The following is a 27,483-nucleotide window of genomic DNA, read 5'->3' as shown; positions in this document are numbered from 1 at the left end:
ACTAAGTCCTCTGGAGCTTTATTAGGCAATCTGTATGTCCAGTGACCCTCATGTTCAGCTGTGTCTTTCAGCAAGCTGCAACTTCTGTGATAGAACATAGAACAGTACAGCACAGGAACAGGCCCTTCAGCCCACAATATTGTGCTGAACCAATTACATTGATAATAAAATGGCCAACTAAACTAATCCCTTCTGCCTACACAATGTCCATAATCCTATCATTTCCCTCACATTCATGTGCCTATCTAAGAGCTTCTTGAACGCCCCTGTCATATTTGTCTCCACCACCACCCCAGGCAGCACATTCCAGGCACCCACCACTCTTTGTCTAAAACAAAAAACTTGCCCCGCACATCTCCTTTGAACTTTCCCCCCTCACCTTAAGTGTATGCCCTCTGGTATTAGACATTTCAACCCCGGGGAAAAGATACTGGCTGTCTACCCTATCTAGGCCTTTCATAATCTTATAAACCTTTATCAGATCTCCCCTCAGCCTCTGCCGCTCCAGAGAAAACAACCCAAATTTGTCCAACCTCTCCTCATAGTACACGCCCTCTAATCCAGGCAGCATCTTGGTAAACCTCTTCTGCACCCTCTCCAAAGCCTGGACATCCTTCCTATAATGGGGCGACCAGAACTGAATGCGATACCCCAGATGCGGCCGAATTAAAGGTTCATAAAGCTGCGGCATAACTTCCTGACTCTTGAACTCATTGCCTCGACTAATGAAGGCAAGCGTGTTATATGCCTTCTTTACCACCCTATCAACCTGTGTAGCCACTTTCAGGAAGCTGTGAACTTGGACCCCAAGATCCCTCTGCTCATCAACACTAGCATTAACAGTGTACTGTCGCTTTACATTTGATCTCCCAAGGTGCAACACTTCACATTGGGCCGGGTTGAACTCCATCCCCCACTTCTCCGCCCGTATCTGCAACTGATCTATATCCCACTGTTTCCTTTGCCAGTCTCCTACGCTATCCACAACACCACCAATTTTCATATCATCTGCAAATTTACTAATCCACCCATGTACATTTTCATCCAGGTCATTTATATACATCACAAACAGCAGAAGTCCCAGTACGGATCCCTGAGGAATGCCACTAGTCAAAGACCTCCTGAATGAATAAGTCCCATCGACCACTACCCTCTGTCTTCTACGGGCAAGCCAGTTCTGAATCCAAACGGCCAATTCACCTTGGATCCCATGCATCTTAATCTTCTGGATGAGCCTCCCATGAGGGACCTTGTCAAACACCTTACTAAAAGCCATGTAGACAACATCCACAGCTCTACCTTCATCAATCACCCTCGTCACCTCATCAATAAATTCAATCAAGTTAGTCAGGCATGACTTGCCCTGCACAAAGCCATGCTGACTGTTCCTAATTAGGCTGTGGTTTTCCAAATGCTCATAAATCCTATCCCAAAGTATCCTCTCCAGTAGCTTCCCTACCACTGACATGAGACTGACTGGTCTATAATTACCAGGATTATCCCTGTTTCCCTTCTTGAATAATGGAACAATATTAGCTACTCACTAATCCTCTGGGACCTTGCCTGTGGCTAGAGAGGACATGAAGATATTGGTCAAGACCCCACCAATCCCATCTCTTGTATCTTTCAATAACCTGGGGTATATCCCATCGGGGCCTCGGGATTTATCCACCTTAATGCTCTTTAAGGGACCTGACACTACCTCCTTCTTTATCTCAAAGTGCCCCAGCATACTAGCATGCTCCACACTGATCCCCCGCTCCTCCAAGTCCTTCTTCTTGGTAAATACCAATGCAAAGTACTCATTAGGGACCTCACCCACCTCCTCTGCTTCCAAGCACGTTTCCTCCTTTATCCTTGAGTGGTCCTACCCTCTCCCTAGTTATCCTCTTGCTCTTGATATATGTATAGAATGCCTTGGGATTCTCTTTTTGCGATCCTCTTTAATCCTACTTGCCAAGGATTTTTTATGGACCCTGCTGGCTTTCCTAATTCCTTTCTTGAGCTCTTTTCGGGCTTCTTTATAATCCTCAAGTGTTCTGTTTGATCCTAGCTTCCTAAGCTTTACATACTTCTCCTTTTACTTCTTGAGTAAATTCACCACCTCTCTCGACATCCAAGGTTCTCTCACCTTGCCATTCTTGTCCTTCCTATTTACTGGAACGTACCTGTCCTGTACTCTGTGCAGTTGGTCTTTAAACACCCTCCACATGTCAAATGTGGACTTGCCCAAAAATAGCCATTCCCAATCATTAGGCTAGTTCCTGCCTAATGCTCCCGTAATTTGCCCTGCTCCAATTTAATACTCTCCCACAAGGTCCATACTTATCCTTATCTATAGCTATCTTAAAACTTAAGGAGTTGTGGTCACTGTTCCCTCACTGTTCTCCCACCGAAAGGTCAGTCACCTGGCCAGGCTCGTTACCCAACACCAGGTCCAGTACGGCCCCTCCTCTCATTGGTGTATCTACATATTGATATAAGAAAACCTCCTGGATGCACCAAACAAATTCTGCCCCGTCTAAACCTCTTACACTAAGGAGGTCCCAGTTTATATTTGGGAAGTTGAAGTCACCCACAACAACAACCCTATTAATTTTACACCTTTCCCTTATCTGCCTGCATAACTGTTCCTCAATGCCCTGGTGGCTACTGGGGGGGGTCTGTAATATAATCCCATCAGAGTGATTGCACCTTTCTTATTTTTGAATTCTACCCATATAGACTCAGTGGACAAGCCCTACATTATGTACTCCCTGTTTGCGGCTGTGATATTGTCCCTGATTAGAAGTGCAACTCCCACCTCCACCCCCCCCCCCCCCACCCCCAGTTTTTACCTCCCTCTCTATCTTTTCTAAAACATCGAAACCCTGGAACATTAAGCACCCAGTCCTGTCCCTCTCTCAAACAAGTCTCTGTTATGGCCTCAACATCATAGTTCCATGTACTGATATGAGTTCAACCATCAAAAGCAGCCATAAGGTACTTCTTCTGTAAGGCATGCATGTGGTCTTAATTGCTGATGCCTAGCTTGAGTATGTATTAACAATCCAGAGAGTTGGACCCTGTGGCAATAATGCTGCATTTGGTGCTGAATGTTTATTGAAATTGTGTTTTTTAAGGATGCAAAACAACCTTAGCATGCATCCTGCAGCAGGTACAATGGACATGGGCTCATTGCACATCCTGACCCAATACTAACTTCAAAGTCAAAGTCGAGTTTATTGACATATGCACAAGTACATGTATGTACAGGTGCAATGAAAAACTTACTTGCAGCAGTATCACAGGTACATAGCATCATATAAGCAGAATTCATAAGAAAAGTAAATAAAACACAATTTTTACAAGAAAGAATACAATTAGAACAAAAAAAATGATCTTAGTGCAAGGTGCTCAAAGCTATCCAATGCTATCTGATTATAGTGTTTTTTTCTTTTTCTAAAATGCCTAAAACTGCTATATTCATATCCATTAACAATCGAGCAGCACAAACCCAGAGATCTTCTCTGAGATGACAACTGAAGGGACATCTGTGAAAGGAAATATGATGCAGCAGTGCAGTCAGAGACAGTGAGATTCTGAACTAAAGAGGAAACATATTTCACATTTAGAAAACTTGAACATCAAAGCAAGGAATGAATGGAGTAAAAGAAAATCTTAAGAATACCCTGGGAAGCTAGTGTTACATACATGCTGGTTTGACAGATGCAGGACCTGAGTTGGCATATCTGTAATAGGAGTTCAGAATACATCAGGCCATAGAATAGGAATTGAATGGCAAACACTGAAAACTATTGATGTTTAAATAATTAACTGTACCAAGCATATTTAAGTTTTAGAAAGCCAATTGAAAACTTTAATGTGATTATTATAAAGGAAAATTGCATCCTTTCTGTAACCAAATTTGTGACAGAGAGGTTATTTAAAAGTTTTTTTCTAACATTTGATATAAGTATGTTAAACGTCTGTGGTGCTTAAATAAAAACAGAGTGAGCCCTAAATAAATGGATATTGTTCATTCTCCTTTGTGAACTCAGGCATTGGTAAAATGGCCCTCAAACGCTTTTATCACTTGCTTAATTCTGACTATTTTAAAATAATATTTTATAAATTGCAGTCTTAATAGCACAGTTGATTCAGATGTTTTTGTGAATTTTTATATTTCAGAGGTGGAGAATGCTATTTCAAGCTCCATTTAAAGATGTTTTTGAAAGATATGTAAAATGTTGAGTTGGATGTTTGAACTTCCTGAGGTTGTGAGCACCACTCAATCTAAATGTATCACAGTTGTTAAAAAAAGTGAAACTTTTCTTTCTTATAACCTTAAAGCTACAATTCTTATCACAATGGCCTTTAACTGCTCTACGCTTGATATACTTGATATATTTATGGAGAAAGATTGCATTCAGATTGTTGTTGATGGTGACAGATGTATTAGGCAAAAGGAACTTGTCCCAGTTGAAACTGATAATGATTAATGTAAGGTTGACTGTGTTGTAAGAGCACCAGGCAGAGATCTCTATGGAAATTGAGATTTGTTGGAAGCTCAGTGACTGATACACAAGTCTTTGTTGCAGCTGAAGCATGAAAAGCTAGCTTCCGAGTTGTTATATGGCTCATACTCTGAAACAACATTGATATTTCCAGAGTTTATAATCATGCAGTGCTGTGTACTTATCGCTGTTTGTCAACGTCTTTAATATTGCCTGTTTAGGAAAGATCTAAAGGTTTTGGAGATGCTGTGAAAATGATTTACAAACATGATTCCAAGGTCAAAAGATTTAAGTTACATAGATAAACTGAAAATGTCTAATCTTTGTAACTGGGAGTTATCCTTGAAACAGAGGAAGTTGAGAGGAGATCTGGATAGAGGTATTTAAAATCATAAAGGTCGTTGGCAGAGTAGATGAAGAGTGGATGTTCCCATTGGCTGGGGGATGAAGAACTATAAGAGTAAAAGTGATTGGGTATAGAACCATGTTAGATCTGGCGATGAGGTTGTCCAGAAGGTTCTTCAGAAGTCAAGAATGAGGCAAATCTTGTGGTTACAGCCATTTTATTAGATGTTCATCATACTACAGGCCAGACTGGATTCAGCCAGTAACATAACGGTAACAGTAATGAGGAGTAACTGAACTCCAACTGTAACTGCAACAAAGGAACATGACCGCATGATCCCCTTTTACACTGCAAAACCCATCAGACGGTCCCAGATAAGAAACCTGTGACTGATTCACACTTCAGCTTTGCAGGCAAAGAAACTGCAGAAGTATAGAAGGAAATGTACTACAAGCTACTAAAAGTTCATAGACAAACAGTTGATTATATAAACATATAAGACCATAAAGAAAGTTAAAACCACAAGGAAAAACACAATAAAAACAACAATCTGGGTCATAATTCAACAACCAAAACTAACATGAGCAAACATTTTATCAATGCAGTTGGGGGGTATAGTTTGGAATGCCCCACCAGAGGAAACAGATTCATTTGCAGTGTTCAAAGGGGACTGGATAAATATATGAGAGGGAAGTATTTGCAAGCTCTGAGGAGAGAACAGGAGAGTGACAGTAGCTACATTACGCTGGTTCCATGATTACTGATTTGACAGGCGGGTGCTGTAACCATTCTGTGATGCTCCTCAAAATATGTTTTTACTGATTGCATAAGTACCAGGTTGTTTAGGTACTCCTAATGTCTAATAAACAATACAAACCTTTACACAGGACTCCCAGCTCCTGGCCCATTCTCCTATTTTCATCCTGGCCCCTATGCCAGCAAAAAAATAGAAGCAGAAGAAGACCATTCATCTCCTTGTGGCTGTCACTGCTGTTCAATAAGATCATGTCTGATCATTTACTTCATCACCACTTTCCTGCGATGACTCCCCTTTGATTCACTTACTACCTAAAAATCCAGCGACCTCTCTCATAAATGCAAATGAGCCTCCACAGGCATTTTAGGTAGAGTATTCCAAATTGTCACTATTCTTTGTGAGAGAAATAAAATCTCCTATCTCTGTACTGAATAGCCATTTTCTTAACTTGAGATGGCGACACTTGTTTCCATTCACTCCAGCAGGTGGAAATGTCATCCCTGCATTTACCCTGTCAAACCCCATAAGAGTTTTGTACATTTCAGTGTGAAGATTGTTATCTGCTTCCACTCTTGCCTAATCAAGTGGCTAACTAGTTGATGTTTGCATGAAGCATCAAATTAGCAATTTCTAAATTTGGCTTGGCTTCTTTATTTTGTGCTGTTCTTTACGTTTGCATTTGTGTTCTAAGTGGACTGTGTCAAAGGAAGGTTTAGTGTGAGACTTTTGGCAAGTGGGAAATAGCTGTGGCTATTTTTATTGCTTATGGATGAGTTCTTCAGAGATAGCCTCGGCAAAATAGGGTTATGTGTATTGACTTCTCTCCTTCTTCTTCCTCTTCATAGCTGCTTGTTCTTTAGCTGCTGGAAAGGGCTGACTCCCTGATGGTGGTGGTGATGTGCAATGTGTAGCAGGTCACAGCACCTCCTCTGCCAAATACTGAGGCTCCTGCAGAACAGATAAAGGCAGCTTTGTTTCAGCACATCACTGGTGTGCTGTATCACAATTCCTCTGGCAGCAAGACTTAACTGTTTGCATGCTGCAAGTGTGCATGGGCTGTGTACATCGGTTATGCTACAAAGGTGATAGTTTTAGATAGCAGCCACCTTTAGTTTATCATGGCAGATACTTTGGGCTACTGCACAATGAAAGCTTCATGACGAACCAGGAAGCTGAGCTTTGACCAGAATGATTTGCTGTCATCTGCCCCATACCAGCTGGATGTTTGAGAGAGTGAAATCCTGTTTGGTTGTATAACTGGGCACAGTTGAGTAGCAGAGCCCATAGTGCCACGTGCTGGAAGTCAATGTCAGTCTGCACCTAAGGAATATTGATAATCTCGGCAAAGTCAATTTTCTGTGTACTGTTTTCTAGCAAGAGAGTATTACTTTTTTATCTTCATGTATGTAACACATTGCTTGCCTTGCTGTCAGGCAGATTTTTGTGAGATGTCTTTATTGAAGTACAATTAGCTCACATAATTTTCTCACTGAAGGTCACGAAAGAGAACCCCTTGCTTGATACACTGGTCAGATTAACTCTCCTCTCTCCCTTCTCCTTCTCCTAATCCTGCTCATCTCCCTCCTCCTTCACCAGCAGCTTGTTCTGCATCCTCTATGTTCATTCTCTCAGTCACTTCCCCTTCCAGAAAGACTCCTGAGTACTTAGGTATCTGGTTTAAGCAGAGGGCTCTGTCAGCAAAAAGTCCTTCCACAGTTGCTGTGCTGCTTGCTGTGGACTTCTGTAATCTAAAACAACTATAGACAGCACTAATTATCTTTAGAATTGGAACAACAGGCAGAAGTATTCAACCAATAACTGAGCTGTAAGTTGTGAATGTAATCGTGGATGGTAGGTTCTTCTTGCTCCTTAATATACACTCAGTCATGCGAGGTTGCAAGAAAGTGTTGACACTGCCAATGAATTTCAAAATGACTGCATTGGTGTCAAAGCAACATTGCATGTAGACTCTTCATGAGAGCTCCATGCATATGCAAGTTTCTGGTGGACGTTAACTATCTGTGCACTAACACCATCACCAGCATGGTGTCTGGCACAAATTTCCTGTGAAATGTCCAGCTACACTGCAGATACCAAACTGGAGCATTATGTAGTGTCAAAATAAGGGCATAAAATGATCTCAGTTTCTCACCATAAATGAAGTTTTGGAGTTACACTTGAGATCTGAGCTGATAATGAAGCCAAGAATGTCAGTGAATGGACAGAAGCTTTGGATGGAGCCATCCAAGTTAGAAACTGCAAGTGATTTGGATTTAGTTTGATTCACAACTAGCAGCAAATACAAACTCTCTGTTTATTGAATTATTGAAGGAATTGATATGATTCAACTGCTTCATGCAGAAAGGATGAGTTCTAATTTACTTGACTTTATAGATATTTTCAAACTTGAATTGTTACATTTCAGTTTGGGTGAAATATTCAAGGTGATTTTTGTTTTAGAAAGGACTTCTTTCTGCAACAGAATCCAGATATTTTCCAAAAATGACTTATTCATTTGGGAGTTTTGAAGAAATTTTACCATTTTTTTAAATTTTTGGTGCTCTATTTTGGACTAAAGTTACTTCCAAAGCTTTGAAGTAATTTTCAAAGGAAATTTTGTAAGGCCATCCTGCCAGTATGAAGCTTTATTCAATGAAAGCAGATGTCAAAAATCTGTCTCAGTTAGCAAGGTCAGCATGGTTGATTCATAGCTCACTCCATCTTCTGGAGATTAATTTTTGACGATTGGGGAAAAAAGGTGCCCTGACCGCTAAGCCAGATTTTACAATTTGCACGCACATCAAACCAGACTTTGCAGCAGGAACACATCCATGTTAAATCTATCTTTCCTGCTGTTTTATGTGAAATGAGAAGTACTTTGTGACTATCGTTAACATATAAGGTCATGTTGTAGAGTTCTACAAAATCTTGAAAATTCAGAACATCTGAAATAAAAGCTGAAAATTGTGCTCATCAGCCCCATCCACTTTGTACGTGTTTTGCATTGATCCAAACAATTTCAAAAGCAGACAGCTGCAAAGTGGTTATTTAAGAGTGGAGTTGATAATTTACCTTCTTAGTGCCCTGAACCATTACTTGGATTTTGTATCAAATATGATATCGCTCCAAGCCACTGTAAGCCTAAATTGAAGAAATCCATCAGGAGACCAAAAAAACATTGATATTGATTTTTAACAGCACATTCATGTCAGCTCTTTCTTTACATTGAGATTTAACACACCATTGAGTGGAACATCTTTTGCTATATTGGAACAAAAATGACCATGATGCATATAGGTCAGGGTCATAGTTGCAGTATTTACAGGAATAGCCACAGATCACTATCAAATCTCAATTTTCCATCTGTAAGTGACTGCAGCAATACATCTCTAAACTTGGTAATATGTGGAGCCATGCTTCACACCAGATTTTCTTATTGGGAAATATTTAGCTAGATTTCCCCAAATTTTTAAGTATCATATCCCAAGCTACCACTTACATTTATCTTTGAAATTTTTACCCTTATTCCCTGCCTTCAGCTGTTAGTAGAGCTGATTTAGAGGAACGTTTTCTCCAGCATAGCTCTGAATTTCTTCTTGTTTCTCCATCATTAACATGACACCAGAGTGTCCTATCAAACCTGCTCCTTCTAAAGCCCAAGTGCTCTCATGGGCATAACCACTAATTTAATATCAGATGCAAAGTTCTGAAAATAAATCCTTACACTCTTCCTATTCTTTGAAGACAATGGAAGAAAACACCAGGGACATCTACCATTTCTCTAGTTTTTGACCTCTGCAAGTTATTTCCCACATGTGATGCTATCGCAGTTCCAGAAGTAAAGAACTATTTTTGTACCAAAGCATCTTTAAATTATCTCTGATCATTGTCATTAATGCTGCAACTTCTCCAAATTATAATTAATTAAAATAAAAAAAACAAAATCTTTCAAATTAAATCTTCGTACTAAATGCAAAATAAATGAAACTTACACTTGATTTTAACTTTTAACCACACAATAAGATAAATATTGCCATTTAAATAAAAATCATCTGATATTGTATACAAAGAAATTAGAAAAGTGTTTACTCTGACAAAACTTGTGTGCAATTGAATCCCAAAATATAAAGAAATTTTACCAAATATCTATTCATGTAGTAATCACTTTATTGTTAGTATTTTATATTTTCTCATTTAAAGAATGACCACAGTAAATTAGCACAAGTGGAGTCTCACCAGGTAACATAAAGCCCATTTTCCTTTGATTCACACTTGAACATTCTGCTGTTTCTGGATTAAATTCCTTTGAAGAAAACAAAACACTTACAGTGCAATAATTGTTCTAATTCTGTGAGATTTTGGTAAGTAAGAATTTGCATCACATGAACTGACAAGAAAATTATGATTAATGGTGTATTCCTCAACACACTATGAGGAAAAGCAAAAGGTATCAGACTTCAGCAATGAGAATGGCATTAAGTCAAAAATAATTGCAGGGCAGAAATAATAAATATGCCGAGAGGTTTAATAAGTTTCATTATATTATCTCTTTATTGTACTTAAAACTTTCTCAGCTGTTAAAGCCTTTTTGTTAACTACTGGGTCTGAGCATCTAATTAGAGACATTAATTTTTGCAGCGTACCAGCTTCAAAGTTGTCCCGACCCCCGTCCATTTCGAAATGGTTTTGTTGTCGGATATGACTTATCAGTAGGACGAACCATCTCATTTGAGTGTCTCCTTGGTTACACTTTAATTGGTGAGCCAGCACTCACTTGTCTTCATGGTATAAGTCGTAACTGGAATCACCCAATACCCAGATGTGAAGGTATGTAATACACAGATGTTTGCTATGTGCTTTTGCCACAGGTGCTTAATGTGTATATGTTTGTGATTTTATGATTACTTCTTTTATCTATTATTGAGATCCACCACTGTTTGATTTTTGAACCAAATCTACATCGAGCACAGTATCTGAGATGTTTACTGTTGGAACAGTCTCTATTTCTCCTGCTGTTTTGTTTAGGCGAGAATTAACAACTGACTTATTAACCATAAATGGCAATAAAAAGAAAACTAGTTAAAACAAAAATCATGGTTTCAAGCATACCTAAAAAAGGAATCTTGAAGTGATAGCTGGTTTCCAACTATTTGCTAGCATTGAGGTTGTGTGCTGATTTTTTTTTTGTCCAATTTCTACCTTAAAGATGCCTGGCCTTATGCTGGTAAACAGAATCCTTTTAGAGTGACTAGTTCTGATTGAATTGGTACTTTCATGACATATTGGAGAAAAATGAAGGAAGTGTGTTTTATATATTTTCAAAATAACTGCTGATAGTCCTTTGCAGAACTTAATTTTGTTTCATTCTAAGCAACATCTAAGATGCTATCTACAGAGTAAGAACAATGAAAATGATGGACCTTATTCGATAGCATTAACTACCAGTAAAAATCTGTCAGTTTTATATTGAGGTGTATGCTCAGACAATATTCATAATAGGCTGGATCTTGTCAGGAATTGCTGACAGATCAATATGAAGCTGCCAGCATTCCCTTGAATAAGTGCCAGCATGAGTCCATGAACACCGATGTCCCAAATGTGACGGCAGCTCCTTCCTGGTAATTTCCTGACTGCTGCAAAGCTCGACTCAAGTACAAAGTGGCAATTTATCAACACTGGGGAATACACTTGGTCAGTGGAGGAGAGCTGCTGCAAGGGATTAAGATTACATGTTGTATTTTCAGATTTATTTATATTGGGTTTATTTAAATGTTTTGAATTGATTTATTCCTCTCCAATAGTTTGATTAATTTATAATAGTTTGGAAGGTCTTTGCTCATTTCTGAATGGCTGAAATAGTCACAGATTTGACAACTTTGAGAGGCATCTCAATTAGGATGTGAGGCTATCATAGAGTGATAGAGCTGAGCAACACAAAAATAGGCCCTTTGGTCCAACAGGTCCATGCCGAACAAGATGGCTATCCAAGCTAATCCCATTTGCCTGCATTTGGTCCATATCCCTCTCAACCCTTCCTATCCACGCAAGATAAGATAAAGTATCTTTATTAGTCACATGTACATCAAAACACACAGTGAAATGCATCTTTTGCGTAGAGTGTTCTGGGGGCAGCCCGCAAGTGTCACCACACTTCTGGCGCCATGTGATGGGGAGAGATTGAGTCACCTGGGACTTATACTCACTGGAATTCAGAAGAATGAGAGGGGATCCTATAGAACATATAAAATTATTAAAGGAATAGACAAGGTAGAGGCAGGAAGGTTGTTTCCACTGACACATAGGTGAGACAAGAACTAGGGGACATAGCCTCAAGATTCAGGAAATAGGCATAGGACAGAGATGAGGAGAAACTGCTTTTCCCAGAGAGTAGTGAATCTGTGGAATTCTCTGCCCAAGGAAGAGTAGAGGCTACCTCATTGAATATATTTAAGACACAGTTAGATAGATTTTTGTATAGTAGGAGAACAAGGCTTATGGGGAAAAGGCAGGTCCACGTCCACAGCCACCTGGATCCATTATACCTGTTCCAATGTTTTTAAATGTTGTAATTGTACCTGCCTCTGGCAGCTCGTTCCATACACCCACCAACCTCTGTTTGAAAAAAACTTGCCCCTTAGATTCCCTTTAAATCTTTCCCCTCTCATCTTAAGCCTAAGGTTATTGACTCTTCTACCCTGGGAAAATGACTGTGACCATCTATCCTATCTATACGCCTTATGATTTTATAAACCTCGATGAGGTTACCCCTCAGCCTCCTTCGCTCCTGGGAAAACAGTCCCAGTCTTCAGTTTCTCTTTATAACTCAAGCCCTTTCATTCTTGGCAGCAACCTTAATAATCTTTTCTGCATCCTCTGAAGCTTAATCACAACATTCCTGTAGTGTGGCAACCGGAACTGCACACAATACTCCAAGTGCAGTCTCACCAATGTCTTGTACAGTTGTAACGTGGCGTCCCAACTCCTGAATTCATTGACCTGATCGACAAGGGCAAGCATGCCAAACGCCTTCTTTATCTGTGTTGCCACTTTCAGTGCCCTGAGGTCTCTTTGTTCAACGGCACCTCCCAGGGACCTGCCATTCACAGTGTATGTCCTGATCTGGTTTAACTTCCCAAAGTGCATCACTTCATACTTGTCTGAGTTAAATTCCCTCTGCCATTCCTTGGCCTATTTCCCAGTCTATCTAGATCCGATTGTAACTTTAGACTTTTATAATCTTCTTCACTGTCCAGTATACCACCAATTTTGATGTCATCAGCAAACTTACCAATCATGCCACTTACTTTCTCATGCAGCTCATAGCTCATTGATATATATGGCAAACAACAGAGGAGCAAGCACTGATCCCTGTGGCACACCACTGGTTTTAGGCCTCAGATCTGAAAAACAACCCTCCACTACCATCCTATGCCTCTTACCACCAAACTAATTTTGTATCTGATTGGCTAGCTCAACCTGGACCCCATGTGATCTAACCTTTCAGAACTGCCTACCATGCAGGACCTTGTCAAAGGTCTTTCTAAAGTTTACATGGACAAGATCTACCACCCTGCCCTCGTCACTCCTCTTGGTCACCTCTTCAAAAAACTCAATCAAATTTGTGAGATATGATTTCTCATGTACAGAATCATGCTGGCTATCTCTCAACATCCAAATGTCCTCCTTCTTCAGTAAATGGGGCTTCCTTCCAATGCTGCTCTCACCCACATCTCCTCCATTTCCCGCACGTCTGCCCTCACCCCATCCCCCCTGACATAACAGGGACAGGGATCCCCTTGTCCTCACCGACCACCCCATGAGCCTCTGCATCTAACACATCATTCTCCACAATTTCCACCACCTCGAACGGGATCCCTCCACTGGGCACATCTTCCCCTCCCCCCTCTTTCTGCTTTCTGTTGGGACCGCTCTCTCTGTGACTCCCTTGCCCACTCATCCCTCCCTGCAGATGACCCCCCTAGCACTTATCCCTGAAACCGCACCAAGTGCTACACCTGCCCCTACACCTCCTCCCTCACCACCATTCAGGACCCTGGACAGTCCTTCCAGGCGAGGCAGCGCTTCACCTGCGAATCCGAGGGTCTCGTTTATTGCATCCAGTGCTCCTGATGTAGCCTCCTCTACATCGGTGAGACCCGATGCAGATTGGGTGACCGCTTCGTCGAGCACCTTCGTTCCGTCAGCCACAAAAGCAAGGATCTCCCGATGGCCACCCACTTCAATTCTACGTCCCACTTCCCATACCGACATGTCTATCCACGGCCTCCTCTACTGCCACGTTGAGGCCAGACGCAGGTTGGAGGAACAACACCTCATATTTCACCTTGGTAGTCTCCTACCTGACGACCTCAACATTGATTTCTCTAACTTCCGGCAACCCCTACCCTCTTCTCCCCCCCTTCTGTTTTTTTTTCTTTTCTCCTTTGTCTTCCGTCATTCCAGTGGCCCCTTCCCCCTGCTCTCTCCCCTTCCCCCACCCTCATGACCTGCCCATCTCTTCCCCACCTCCTTCCCTTTATTCCATGGTCCACTTCCCTCTCCTATCAGATTCCTTCTTCTGCCACTGTTTGTTTCTTTTACCTATCACCTCTCAGCTTCTTACTTCTCCCCCCCCCTCCCCCACCCACTTACCTTCCCCCTCTCACCTGGGCTCGCCTATCACATGAACTCACCTATCACCTGCTTGCCTGTACTCCTCCCCCTCCCCTGACCTTCTTATTCCGGCTTCTGCCCTCCTTTCCAGTCCTGATGAAGGGTCTCGACCTGAAGCATCGACTGTTTATTTCCCTCCACAGACGCTGTCTGACCTGCTGAGTTCCTCCAGCATTTTGTGTGCGTTGCTCCAGATTCCCACATCTGCAGAATCTCTTGTGTCTCTAATCAGTCCTTGCCTTTTCAAATACAGATAGATCTGTTTCTCATAATCTCCTCCAGTAACTTTCCCACCACTGATGTTAAGCTCGCTAGGCTGTAGTTCTCTGGTTTGTCCTTGCAGCCTTTTTACATAAAGGGACAACATCAGCCACACTCCAGTCTTCCAATACCTCACCTGTGGCTAATGATGAAACAAGTATCTCTTCCAGAGCCCCAGCAGATTCTCCCCCAGCTTCCCGCAATGTCCAAGGATACACTTGGTCAGGCTCTGGGGACTAAACCACCTCCAACACCTCCTCTTTTGTAATGATGGTATGTTTCAAGACATCACTGTTCTCTTCCCTGAACTCACCAGCTTCCATCTTCTTCTCCCTGGTAAATGCAGATGAGAAGTATTCATTTTAGACCTCGCCCACCTCCCATGGCTCCACACATAGATGATCACACTGATCCATAGGAGGGCCTATTCTCTCCCTAGTTACCCTTTTTTTCTTGATATGCTCACAGAATTGTTTAGGAGTCTTCTTTATCTTATTTCATGTCTCCTTTTCACCCACCTAATTTCCTTCTTGAATGAATTCCTATATCCCTTACACTCTTCTTGACCTCAGCTGTTTATACTTGACATAAGCCTTTTTCTGAGTAAAGTCTCTCTATCCTTCATTAACCAGGGTTCCTTAATCCCACCAGTCTTGCCCTTCACTCTAATAGCGGCCCTGAACACTTCCTCTCTCACTTTTAAAAGCCTGCCACTTGCCAGACATCTCCGGACGATGATCTTATTTCGGCATTTTTCTGGATATAGTCAGCTGTGAATTCCCTGCATGATGGGATTCACAAGCATTAGATCCCGTAACCACACAGGGCTCCGTCACTGGGGTTGGTACCAGCACTTTCAGCAAGAGATCCGCATAAAGTGGGATCTTTCTTCCTAGGCCACCAATTAGTGCAGGCAGCCTGCTGGTGATCTTAAAGTCTGGGCCATAAATATTGAAGCTGGAATGTTTGCCATTCACATTTTACAGTGAAGTCAGTTTTTCAGATTAGTTTATAAGTATTATATTTTAAACTAAAAATAGATATTTCTGCAGCAATGATGGCCTGCTGAATGAAGGTGTGCCACTCCTGTGCTGAAGCACTAAATATTTGGTACTAAATTTCAAAGCATTGATTGATCCAGGTGTGTGTTATAAGTATCATTCATCAGTGAATTAACAGAATTGCTCACTGACAGGATGCCTTGCTGATGTTAGGTGAATGGCATTCAGATAATTCCACAGATTTATAATGCATATTTTGAGGATGCAAAGAATATTCTGAGAGCCGCAGGTAGATTAATTTATAACAGCCAACCATATTTTATATTGAAACAACTTTAATGCTAAATATTTCAAAAAGATCAAAAAAATCAACTTGAGTTCTTAACAACTTCAACTGCAGAGAGTTGTGGACATAGCCCAGCACGTCACGGAAACCAGCCTTCCCTCCATGGACTGTGTCTATACCTCTCGCTGCCTTGGGGAAGCAACCAACATAATCAAAGACCCCACCCACCCAGGTCATTCTCTCTTCTCTCCTCTTCCATCAGGTAGAATATACAGGAGCCAGAGGGCACGTACCACCAGGCTCAAGGACAGCTTCTGTCCCGCCGTGATAAGACTATTGAACGATTCCCTTATACAATGAGATGGACTCTTGACCTCACAATTTACCTTGTTACAATGTTGCATCTTATTGTCTACCTGCAATGCACTTCCCTGTAGCTGTGACACTTTACTCTGTATTCTGTTATTGTTTTACCCTGTACTACCTCAATGCACTGTGTAATGAATTGATCTGTACGAACGGTATGCAAGACAAGTTTTTCACTGTACCTCGGTACAAGTGGCAATCATAAACCAATACCAATGCAATATATATTGAAGTTATGACCAGTCACCAAACCCAACCAATCTAAATTGGTATTGATTTACCATGTGTGTAGGCTGCCCAGACTTACGTTCCCTGGTGCCATGACTTTTATGCATTTTCTTTTGAATTTCTTTCATACATTCTGGTTTCCATATTGTTATAACTTTTGCCTTGAATATCAAAAAAAAATTCAGATGCTTGAAACCTGGAATAAAACAAAAACTACTGGAAACAATCGGCATGTCAGGTAATATCTGTAGCAAAAGAAACAGAGTTAACATTTCAGGTCAAAGACCTCTCATCAGCCCTGGGAAAGAGAGAAAACAAGATAGTTCTGAGTTGCAGAGAAGGTTGGGAGAGGGACAGATAGGACAAAGGGAATATCAGTGATAAGGCAAGGTCCTGGCTGCCATAGGGATAGGTGGTGGTCGACGGGTTAATGGCAACAGTTAGCAAGTGATCAAACAGACAAAGAAGTGCAAAAAGTCACAAAATGCAGCAGCGTCAGACATGCCCAACAGGTCAGACTAGGCTAATGGAGAGAAAAATGGAGCCAATATTACAGATGGATGATTTACAGTGGAAATGGCCAGTTCTGGTACAGATGGAGAAAGCAAATTGTAGAATTTGATATTGAATCCAGAAGACTTCATCATGCCCAGACAGAAGGTGGAGTGCTGTTCATTCATTACCCTTGCATTGGGCCTGATTGTAACAGTGCAGAAGGCCACAGACAGATCAGTCAGAACAGGAGTGGGACAGAGAATCAAAGTGTCAGGCAACAGGAAGCTCAGGGTCACCCCTGCAGACTGGACACAGGTGCTCTGAAAAGAGGATAAACAATCAGCATTTGGTTTCTCCAGTGTAGAAGAGAATACATTATGAGCACCGAATGCAATACGGTTAGAAGCACAAGTGAATAACAGATTCACCTGGAAGAACTGTTTGGGTCCATGGATGGTGAGGTGATAAGAGGTAATAGGACAGGTGTTGCATCTCATGTGGTCGCCTGGGAGACTGTCAGAGGAAGGAGAGTGGTTGGTGGGGATCGAAGAGCAGACAAGGGAGTTGCGAAGGGAACTGTACCTTCAAAATGCTGTGAAGGGATGGACGGATATATCTGATGGGAGACTTTCGTTGGAGCTGGCAGAAATCGCAAAGGATCATCTGTTGAATGCAAAGGCTGGTGGGGTTGAAGCAGAGAACAGGGCAATTCTATACTTGCTCTGTCCAGGAAGAGAGATAACACTAGAAATAATTTGCATAGCTTTCTGTGGAAAAACGTTTCTATCTTTCCTAAAATCTCTTCCATTTAACTTCATATCCATCAGCCATCAACTGGAGGCCCAGACTGATTGAACCTTGCTCCATAAACCATGCATAATAATTTAAACACTTCTTTCAGATCCATAATTTATGTTTTAATAGATAAAGTACATTAAAACCAAGTATGTAGGAATTTTAAACCAGTAGATTAACAAGTGCTTACTGTAATTACAGTCCAAAGTCATTTCAGCTTTAATATTATGAGGGATGACACCTTTAAAACATATTTGAGGAAAATGCCAAAAGGGAAAACAGAATAAAAGCAAAATATCACAATTTGATCAATTTGATCTTCCACATTTTTTGTAGCTGTTAATGTTTGTACCATTTGCTTCGAAATAAAAATGGGTGGGAATGTGAGTAAATTAATTTCCTAACAAATTGTTTTTTTATCGCTTCTCTAGCTCTCTGCGGAGGCAATATTACTGCACTAAATGGTACTATCTACTCTCCTGGGTATCCTGATGAGTACCCGAACTTTCAGGACTGCTTTTGGATTGTCAAAGTGCCTCCAGGCCATGGAATCTACATCAACTTTACTGTCCTGCAAACAGAACCTATATATGATTTCATTACAGTATGGTAAGCCATACATTTTCTCATATTGATTTATTGAGGCAGTCATGAAATTGAACTGTGTTCTGTTAAGTTACAACATTGCACCTTTGTCACTATACTTCTTCAGATAAATCTTTACTCTTGAGCCAGTTTGCTATAAACCAGGATAACTACTGTCTCGATGCAAGATGACTTTCTCACGTATTTCTATCATTTACATTCCTGTTTCGAAATAATGTTTCATTGATGCCATTGACTGTTGTGAAATAAACACGCAAGGTTGTGGAAATTAGGTCAGGCAGCGACTGTGAAGAAAGAAACAATGTTAACATTTCAGATAAATCATCTACCAACAGAAAAATTAGAGGTAAAACAAGTTTTAAGATGCTGAACAAAAAGACGAAGGAAGGAGAAAATAAAAGGAATGGCCTGCAGAAGAAAAAGGGAAGAAAGATTAAATAACGAAATGGATGATAATGACAGGGATGAAAAACTGCGATAATGGGACAAGTAAGGGAATAAAAACTTCATCTGGTAGTGTTAAAACAAATAATTATCTGAAATTATGAGAGAAAGGTAGAGTGAATCCTACAATCCTGAAATAAAAGTGCCAGATTAGTTTATAATCTTGATATGCAGGGCCCCTCAGGGAAGAGGTACCATATCATACAACATAGCACAGTACAGGCCCTTTGGCTCACAATGTTCTGCTGACCTACATAAACACCTACTCCTTGATCAATCTAACCCTTCCCTCCAACACAGCCCATAACCCTCCATTTTTATTCATCTGTGTATCTATCCATTAAATGTCTCTGTTGTATGAGCTTCTACCACCATCCCCTGGCAGTGAGTTCCAGGCACCCACCACTCTCTGTGTGATGCAGAGGGTAGAATTCTGATATGATGATAGGATTCTTCATGAAGGTGAAATGTGAAGTAGCTTGATCAAAAATCTAAACAAAGGAAAACTATAGAAGTGTGAGGAGTAAGTTCGCTATGACAGATTGGGGAACTTGAAACGCATGATGGTGGATTGGCTCACATTTAAGAGACAAATGCAGGAACTGCAGAAATTATATATTCCTCTCTGGAGCAAAACCTTGAAAGGGAAATTGATCCAACAATGGCTAATGAGAGAATGTAAGGATAATATTAGATCCAAAGAGGAGTTGTATAAAATTGCCAGAAAAAAGTAGCAAGCCTGGAGATTGGAAATAGTTTAGAATTCAGCAAGAATGGGCCAAGTGATTAATTAAGAAAGTAAAAATAGAGTATGAGATTAAATTTAGAGTCATAGAGCACTACAGCACAGAAACAGGCCCTTCGGTCCATCTAGTTCATTCCGACCTGATCTTCTGCCGAGTCCCATCCACCTGCACCCGAACCATATCCCTCCAAACCCCTCCCATCCATGTACCTATCCAAACCTCTCTTAAATGTTACAATTGAATCTGCATCTACCACTTCCATTAGCAGCACGTTCTACACTCACACCACCCTCTAAGTGAAGAAGTTCCCCTCAGCTTCCCCTTATATATTTTACCCTTCACCATAAACCTATGTCCTCTAGTTCCAACCTCACCCAACCTGAGGGGAAAAGGCCTGCGTGCATTCACCCTATTTATACACCTCATAACTTTGTATGCCTCTATAAGATCTCCCCTCATTCTCCTACGCTCCAGGGAATAAAGTTCTAACCCCTCCTCCTCTTGTGCCCACCCTGTCTCCCCTCTATTGTCCACCTATCACTGCTTTTCTTTTCCCTTCTATATATTGGGCTTTCCTTTTTCCTATCTTCAGTCCTGAAGAAGGGTCCTGACCCAAAACGTTTACTGCCTGCTTTTCTCCATGGATGCTGCCTGGCCTGCTGAGTTCCTCCAGCATCATCGTGTTTTTCATTCAAAGTTCTAACCTATTGAACCTTTCCCTATAACTCAGGTCCTCAAGTCCCAACAACATCCTTGTAAATTTTCCCTGCAGTGTTTCAAGCTTGTTGATATCTTTCCTGTAGGTAGGTGACCAGAACTGCACACAACATTCCAAATTCAGTCACACCAGCCTCTTGTACAACTTCAACATCCCAACTCCTGAACTCAATGCCCTGATTTATGAAGGCGAAAGTGCCAAAAGCTCTCCTTTCGACTTTATTTACCTGTGACCCCACTTTCAAGGAACAATGGATTTGTATTCCCAGGCCTCTTTGTTCTACCACACACCTCAGAGCCCTACCGTTCACTGTGTAAGTCTTACCCTGGTTTGTCCTCCCAAAGTGCATCACCTCACACTTGTCTGCATTAAGTTCCAGCTGCCATTTTTCAGCCCACTTTCCTAGCTGATCAAGATCACGCTGCAAGCTTTGATAGTCTTCCTTGGTGTCCACTAAGCCCACAATCTTGGTATCACATGCAACTTTGCTGATCCAATTTACCACATTATCACCTAAATCATTAAACGATGATAAACAACAATGGCCCCAGCACCGATCCATGCAGTACACCATTAGTCACAGGCCTACAGTCGGAGAGACAACCATCTACTACCACTCTCTGGCTTCTCCCACTAAGCCAATGTTGAATCCAATTGGCTCCTTCATCCTGAATGCCAAGTGACTTAACCTTCTGAAGCTGCCTCACATGTGGGACTTTGTCATAGGCCTTGCTAAGGTCCATGTAGACAACATCCACCACCTTTCCCTCATTTACCTTCTTGGTAACATTCTCAAAAACCTCTAAAAAATTGGTTAGACGTTACCTACCATGCACAAAACCATGTTGACCATCCCTAATCATGCCCTGCCTATCCAAATACCCTGTCTATATGTCCTGTCCCTTAGAATACCTTACAATAATTTACCTACGACTGACGACAGGCTCACTGACCTATAATTTCCTGGCTTATTCTTGGAGCCTTTCTTGAACAACGGAACAGCATTAGCTATCCTCCAGTCCTCTGGCACCTCTCCCATGGCTAAGGATGTTTTAAGTATTTCTGCCAGGGCATTGTGAGAAAGATAAAAGTGAACTGTGGAAGCTTCTGCAGGTAAAAAAAATAGTGAACACAAATGTAGGTTCCTTACAGTCAGAAACAGGAGAATTTGGAATGGGGAATAAAGAAATGATAGAACAATTAAACAAATACTTTGTCCTCTTCTCTGAAGGCAGAAGTACAAATAATTTCCCAAAAATGCTCAGGATCAAGAGTCCAATGATAAGGAGGAATTAAAGGATATTGATATTAGTTAAATAAAGAGTGGCTGAAAAAGTAATGGCACTGAAAGCTAATAAATCCCCAGAGCCTGATAATCTGCATGCCAGGGTACTAAAAGAGTTAGTTTTAGAAATAGTGGATGCATTAGTTCTCATTCTCCAAAATTTTACAGATTATGTTACAGCAAAAAAATGCTTCTTAATGCAGAGGATTAACAAGGATGCTGCCTGGGATGCAGAGCATGCATTATGAAAGCAGGTTGAGGGAACTCGGCCTTTTCTCCTTGGAGAGACGGAGGATGAGGGGGGACCTGATAGAGGTGTATAAGATGATGAGAAGTATTGATAGGGTAGATAGTCAGAGGCTTTTCCCCAGGGCTGAAATGGTGGCCACAAGAGAAACATAGGTTTAAGGTGCTGGGGAGTAGATATAGAGGAGATGTCAGGGGTAAGTTTTTTACTCAGAGAGTGGTGAGTGCGTGGAATGGGCTGTCGGAAACGGTGGTGGAGGCTGATACGATAGGGTCTTTCAAGATTCTGTTAGATCGGTATATGGAGCTGAGTAAAATAGAGGTCTATGGTTAAGCCTAATAATTTCTAGGGTAGGGACATGTTCGGCACAGCTTTGTGGGCCAAAGGGCCTGAATTGTGCTGTAGTTTTTCTATGATCTATGTTCTATAAATTGAGGACATGTACTCTAAAGAGTTAATTGTGTTATAGTGGAAATTCATAAGTAGAATATTTGTAAGTTGTTTGACACTTTTATTCACGATACAAAGAATCCTCGCCACTGGTTCCAAGTTCTTGTATTGCTGATCTTGAAAGTGTCAAGTAAAAGATCCAGGCCTCACAAGCCTTATCTGGATCTATGAAAGGTAACTCCATGTGTATCCTACATATTTAAGTATCAATTGAGGGGTGAACGTAACTTCAATTTTGTACCAGTCTAAATATAAACTTTTAGCCCATACTGGCTTACCTTCATCTCTGTGTAAGTTCCATATTTCGCATAACATGAGGTTGTAGCGTGGCAATTTTATGATAGAAAGGAAAGATTTTTGAACAAAGTTTAAAAAATATCAGGCAAAACGTAAGAATTCTCAAAAGTGATGTCAGCAATGAAAATGAGATTGTATGTGAACTTTTGCAGAACTAATGGCAGCTGAAAAGCTTTCTGACTATCTCCTGTGGTTAGATATCAACTTAAAGTAGCAGTCTGAGAACTAAGTTAGCTATTTTTTATCATCCCATCCAGTGGAAGTTAAGTTTTATTAATAGCAAGGTATTATTTAGTGAATGTGATTACTAATTTATCATTGATCAAATTAAGGACAGTGTTGAATAAAAAGATTAGGTAAGATTAATAGCACATCATCAATTTGGTAAATTTATTCATTTCAATAAGAAGCAGAAGTGATGAGACAATAAGAAGCCAGTAGTGCTGTCTGAAACATGAAAGCTTGAACATCATGTGACATTATGTAATAACTTCAGGGAAGAGATAGCAGCATAAGAACAGTTAGCATCCAAACAAATTGAAGAAACAAAATCTATGATTTTCTGCAACAGCTAATTGAAAAGACAAGGGAGATACATAAGAAATGCTTCCATTGTTTATTCATTACATGGAGATATTTCATGCTTTAAGACATGTGAATTTCTAGCAAATCTTTCCAGCAAATGTTAACCAGCGAGGGAGGTAATAGTAAATCAAAGGCTAACGCATGTTGAAAATACCAATGCTCAGACATTGTGATGTCGTGGGGATCACAGCTGGAGAAATGAAAGTTAATCCACCGAGCTGTCTTTATTATTGTGGATTGAAAATGGTGAATATTGGAGAGGCACAAATAAAATACATGATTTGTTAATGAGTAAGATGACTGTGTTAATGGTTATTGGGAAAGACCAAATTTGAGAAATGATCAAGTGAAGTCTGATGAAACTGCCAGGATTTATTTTCAGTCATACATACCCCCATATTGGACTTTGAAGAAAGGCCCTTTAAAAGAATGTGTGCAAATACATTTCAATAAATAGAGCCTTGAACTGAATTAATGATCAGTGGGTATGTTGTGAATAAATGAATCTTAAAACAGTCATGAGTACTACGCCAAAGCTTGGGCATATGCAGTAGTAGTGGCCTTGTAGAATTTTGAATATCATCTAAAGATTTTTTGAAATTCTGTTGAGATAGAGAGCAGTAATGTCATTTAACTCTTTAAATCCAGTTGTATTCCAAGATCCAGGTGTATTCTATTAGTTTCTACTTATACATCTATTTATGCCTTCTAAACCTGGACATTGATACACTAGGTAGCAGCTAGTTCAAGCATCTTACAAATGTGTGTGCTGTAGGCCTGTATAGAGTTAATGGCCTCTCAGAAACACGGTGAAAGAATAAATGAGCAGTGTGTTCATGACTTAAATGTTGAGAGATAGCATGCATTGATGCAGAATAGGGTTTCTGAAAGCACATTTATTTTCCACCAGCAAAGACAACACATGGTCACATTGATTTCAATTGCCAGGATTTGTTTTGGTTACTCACTGTATTCCATACTGACTATGGGCAAGTTGAATTGCTGTAGGTAGGCAAAGATCAAGTGGTCCTTGACTGCCTCTAATCAGTGAGGATGGGGCTTTGGAAGATTCCTGCAAGTGCAAAGTGCATCTGGGTTGAAGTGAGGAGGAAGGAAAGCTGCAAATTTTCACATGAGACCTTCAAGGCCACCTTGAAATTTCTTCCGTCTTCCCTCAGAGTTTCAAATCTGTCTTCTGCTTCGTGGGGAAACCGTAGTGACCTCTCTGCTCGTGCCCAGGTTCAAATGGCTTCATGCCATTCTCTGACCCCAACTGACATCAAGTCATGAAGCAACTTTTGGCTGGTGCACCATTTGTCTGATTAATGTTACAAATCATCTATATGTGTATGGATATGTAACATGCTCAGTGCTTACTGAAATGGGCATGATTAAATATTGCGCACATATCCATGAATTTGTTATCCCCGGTTTTGACTATTCCAAGCTACTCCTGGCTAGCCATTCTCATTCTAGCCTCTGTAAACTTTCTGCCTGTGTCCTAATTCAGAATGAATCCCATTCACCCATCACACCTTTGTTTGCTGATCAACATTGACTCCCAGTAAATCAATGGTTTGATTTTCAAACTCCCATGTTTGTCTGCAAATCCCAGCATGGTCCCAATTTTTTCTGTTGCTGTAATTTCTTTCAGCCTACAACTCTACAAAATATCGGCACTCGTCTAATTTCAGGCTTTGGAACATCCCAGAATGTAGTTACTTAATTACTGTTCACTGCCTTCCATTGTAGATTCTGAAAATTCCTTCCTGTAGCTTTGCCTCTTTACCTCTTTTTCCTCCTCCAGGATCTTCAGTAGAATCTATCTCTTTGAATAAACATTTGGTTATCTATCCTAATAACTCTTCATATAATTCTGCTTCAGTCGCCACGTGTTAATAGTCCTGTGAAGTAGCCTACCTGGGATGTTTGGTGATATTAAAGGTGAAATATGTATGGAAATTCTTGCTGTTGTTCATGGTCTTAAGGCATTGTTAAATGTTCAGAAGTAGAAGAATTCCCCATGAAGTTAAATGGTACTGTTACTTATAACATATGCTTGAATCTGCTGTTGGTTAACAGCCTAAATGGCTGCTCACTCTACTACTTATCTCACATAGGGATGGGCCAGAACAGACTGCTCCTCAGATTGGACAATTCAGTGGGAATACAGCGCTGGAGTCCGTCTACAGCACGTCAAATCAGATCCTTATCAAATTCCACAGTGATTTTACAACTGGCGGCTTCTTCATACTCAGTTACCATGGTTGGTTTATGTTTAGAGTTCATACATTTTTTCACTTCGATGGGATTAAATTATTGTCATATTTTCTTTGGCTTCAATGTACTTAATTTAATGTGTGTTCTATGTCCATTCAGAAAGAATTATGTTTAAATCCAGTCCACTTACTGCATGAAACTAGGACCTTCCCTAAGGGAACACAAGATTTGAGGAATTTAAAATAGAGTTGGAGACTTACACATGCACTTTTTGTCCAACTTGTTACATTACCATATTTTCTTGGAAGCAGCTGAAAATTGTACTCCACTTCTAAAATTCAGCTCCATTGAAGCCTTAGGAACAAATTTCATCAGTTGGGTACGAGATACACTTGCTACAATGAAGTGTGTTTAATGCAAGAATGATCACCTGTCCAAGGATGGATGGTTCCTCTTTAAATATGCAAGTCTGATTTCAAAAGTAATATTGGATCCTGATCTCCCATTTCAAACTGAGCTCTGAGTTTGGCATATTGTTGGCTTTCCCAGCAAATGAAAACTGAGGACTGCAGACAGGACTATACAAGGCACAGTGACACAAACTTTTAGTTTTCCTGCAATCCCGGACATGCAGGGGTAATAATCGTGACAGGGGGAAGTGCAATAATTAATCTCACAAAGACCAATTGACTACCACAGTACTGAATAAGCTATCCCTGCCTGACCTTGGCACCCATCCCTATCTCTGATGAAAATGCTTTTATCTCTTTGTCGAAGACCATTTCTGTGGTTCTGAAACTGCTGAAGAACACTCCAGATTACAGGCCAGACATTTAATCCTGCTGAGTTTGAGTGGGAGTGTGCTCTGGCATGTATAAATGAAGCCTGGGATAAATTCTCTCTTTCTCTCTCTCCTTGAGCTTTAGAGTCAGTGACATGCCCTGCTCTCATCCCTAACCAACATGTCTACCCAATTTACATTGCTGGCTTAAAAGTTCCTGATCTGGTGGTCTCAGTGTGATGATTCTGCTCAATGGGCATACAATGTAAAGATCGAATGATTATCTGACCATTGCTCCCAGCAAGTGCAAATCACAAAATTATCCTGAATGAGCACCAGCTCACAAGTCCTTCTTTCATGAGCTAGATATATTATGAGCTTCAAGAATAAGACTGCAGGTCCTCCTGAGGTCAAGAACACTCAATTTATGTACAGCCTGTACGTACAAATGAGCATTTGGGAGACGAGCAGTGTGGATTTTCCAGGTGGTGTGGGGGTGCAGGCATCTTCTGCCAGATGGGAACTCGGTTCATGGTCACATTTCTGACTTGCGAACTGTTCGGGTTATGAACAGTTCACAGGGATGGAACCCTGCCGGAACCTGGGGAGGACCCGTACTTCAAAATCATTCTTCAAGCTATTATTTAAGATTTAAAAAATGGCAAGGCATCTTATATTTAATCATTTATCAAATTGTACATTTGCATATTTGTAACTTTGGTGTAGAAATTCATCTTCAGTTGCTTGAACTAAACACACTTAATCTGGTTCCTTGACTTCATTGAAACTGAATTTAGAAAATGGAGTGGAAATGTGACGACTGTCATATAACACATTTAGCACAAGCAACCAGGTTAAGCTTGAATCGATAGGTATGTTGCAGATCAGAATCCAAATTGAATGACACAGCCAAAGAATTATTCACAGGAATCCGCATGTGTTAAATCTGTAAATTACTGTTTTCATCCAAGTTGTGTGTTGCATGAATTCTAATTCAAATAGTTTGGTTTTAGGTAAACTCTTCTTATTCAGTGAACAAGAAAAGTCAATTTTCCCAAGAAGTGCTGTTTGGATTACAACTGTAGATCTATTTTAGTACCTAACAACTGGATATTTTATGAGTTGAATGTCAGATAATGAACTCTTGATTTTTACAGCATACCAACTACGAATCTGCCAATCTCCACCAGCGATGCTCACGGGACAAAATTTGACAGAGGATGATGAATTTGAAATAGGTATGCTGTACTCCTCTGGAGCCATGTTTTTGTACTATCTTTATTCTGTAACTTTGTTCTGCTATCAATTTAAATCACTCTTAAGGATTACCAAATCTGCGAATTTGGATTAGTTCCACACTGTAATAATTGACAAACATTATCCAGGACATTCTCATAAAG

At 40.6% G+C, this 27,483-nt stretch overlaps 1 protein-coding gene across 1 annotated transcript in view; it reads left to right on the top strand.

Moving 5' to 3' along the window:
- csmd3b (CUB and Sushi multiple domains 3b) overlaps positions 1 to 27,483 on the top strand; it is a 1,392,611-nt gene that overhangs the window by 1,237,345 nt on the left and 127,783 nt on the right. Inside the window, 4 exon segments of the mRNA XM_052022622.1 lie at positions 10,238 to 10,426; positions 18,136 to 18,313; positions 25,203 to 25,348; positions 27,241 to 27,321. Coding sequence (XP_051878582.1) covers positions 10,238 to 10,426; positions 18,136 to 18,313; positions 25,203 to 25,348; positions 27,241 to 27,321 — 594 coding nt within the window.

Source organism: Pristis pectinata, chromosome 9 (assembly GCF_009764475.1).
Source record: "Pristis pectinata isolate sPriPec2 chromosome 9, sPriPec2.1.pri, whole genome shotgun sequence".
NCBI classification, from domain to species: domain Eukaryota; kingdom Metazoa; phylum Chordata; class Chondrichthyes; order Rhinopristiformes; family Pristidae; genus Pristis; species Pristis pectinata.
This window is presented reverse-complemented; position numbering and strand designations above follow the sequence as displayed.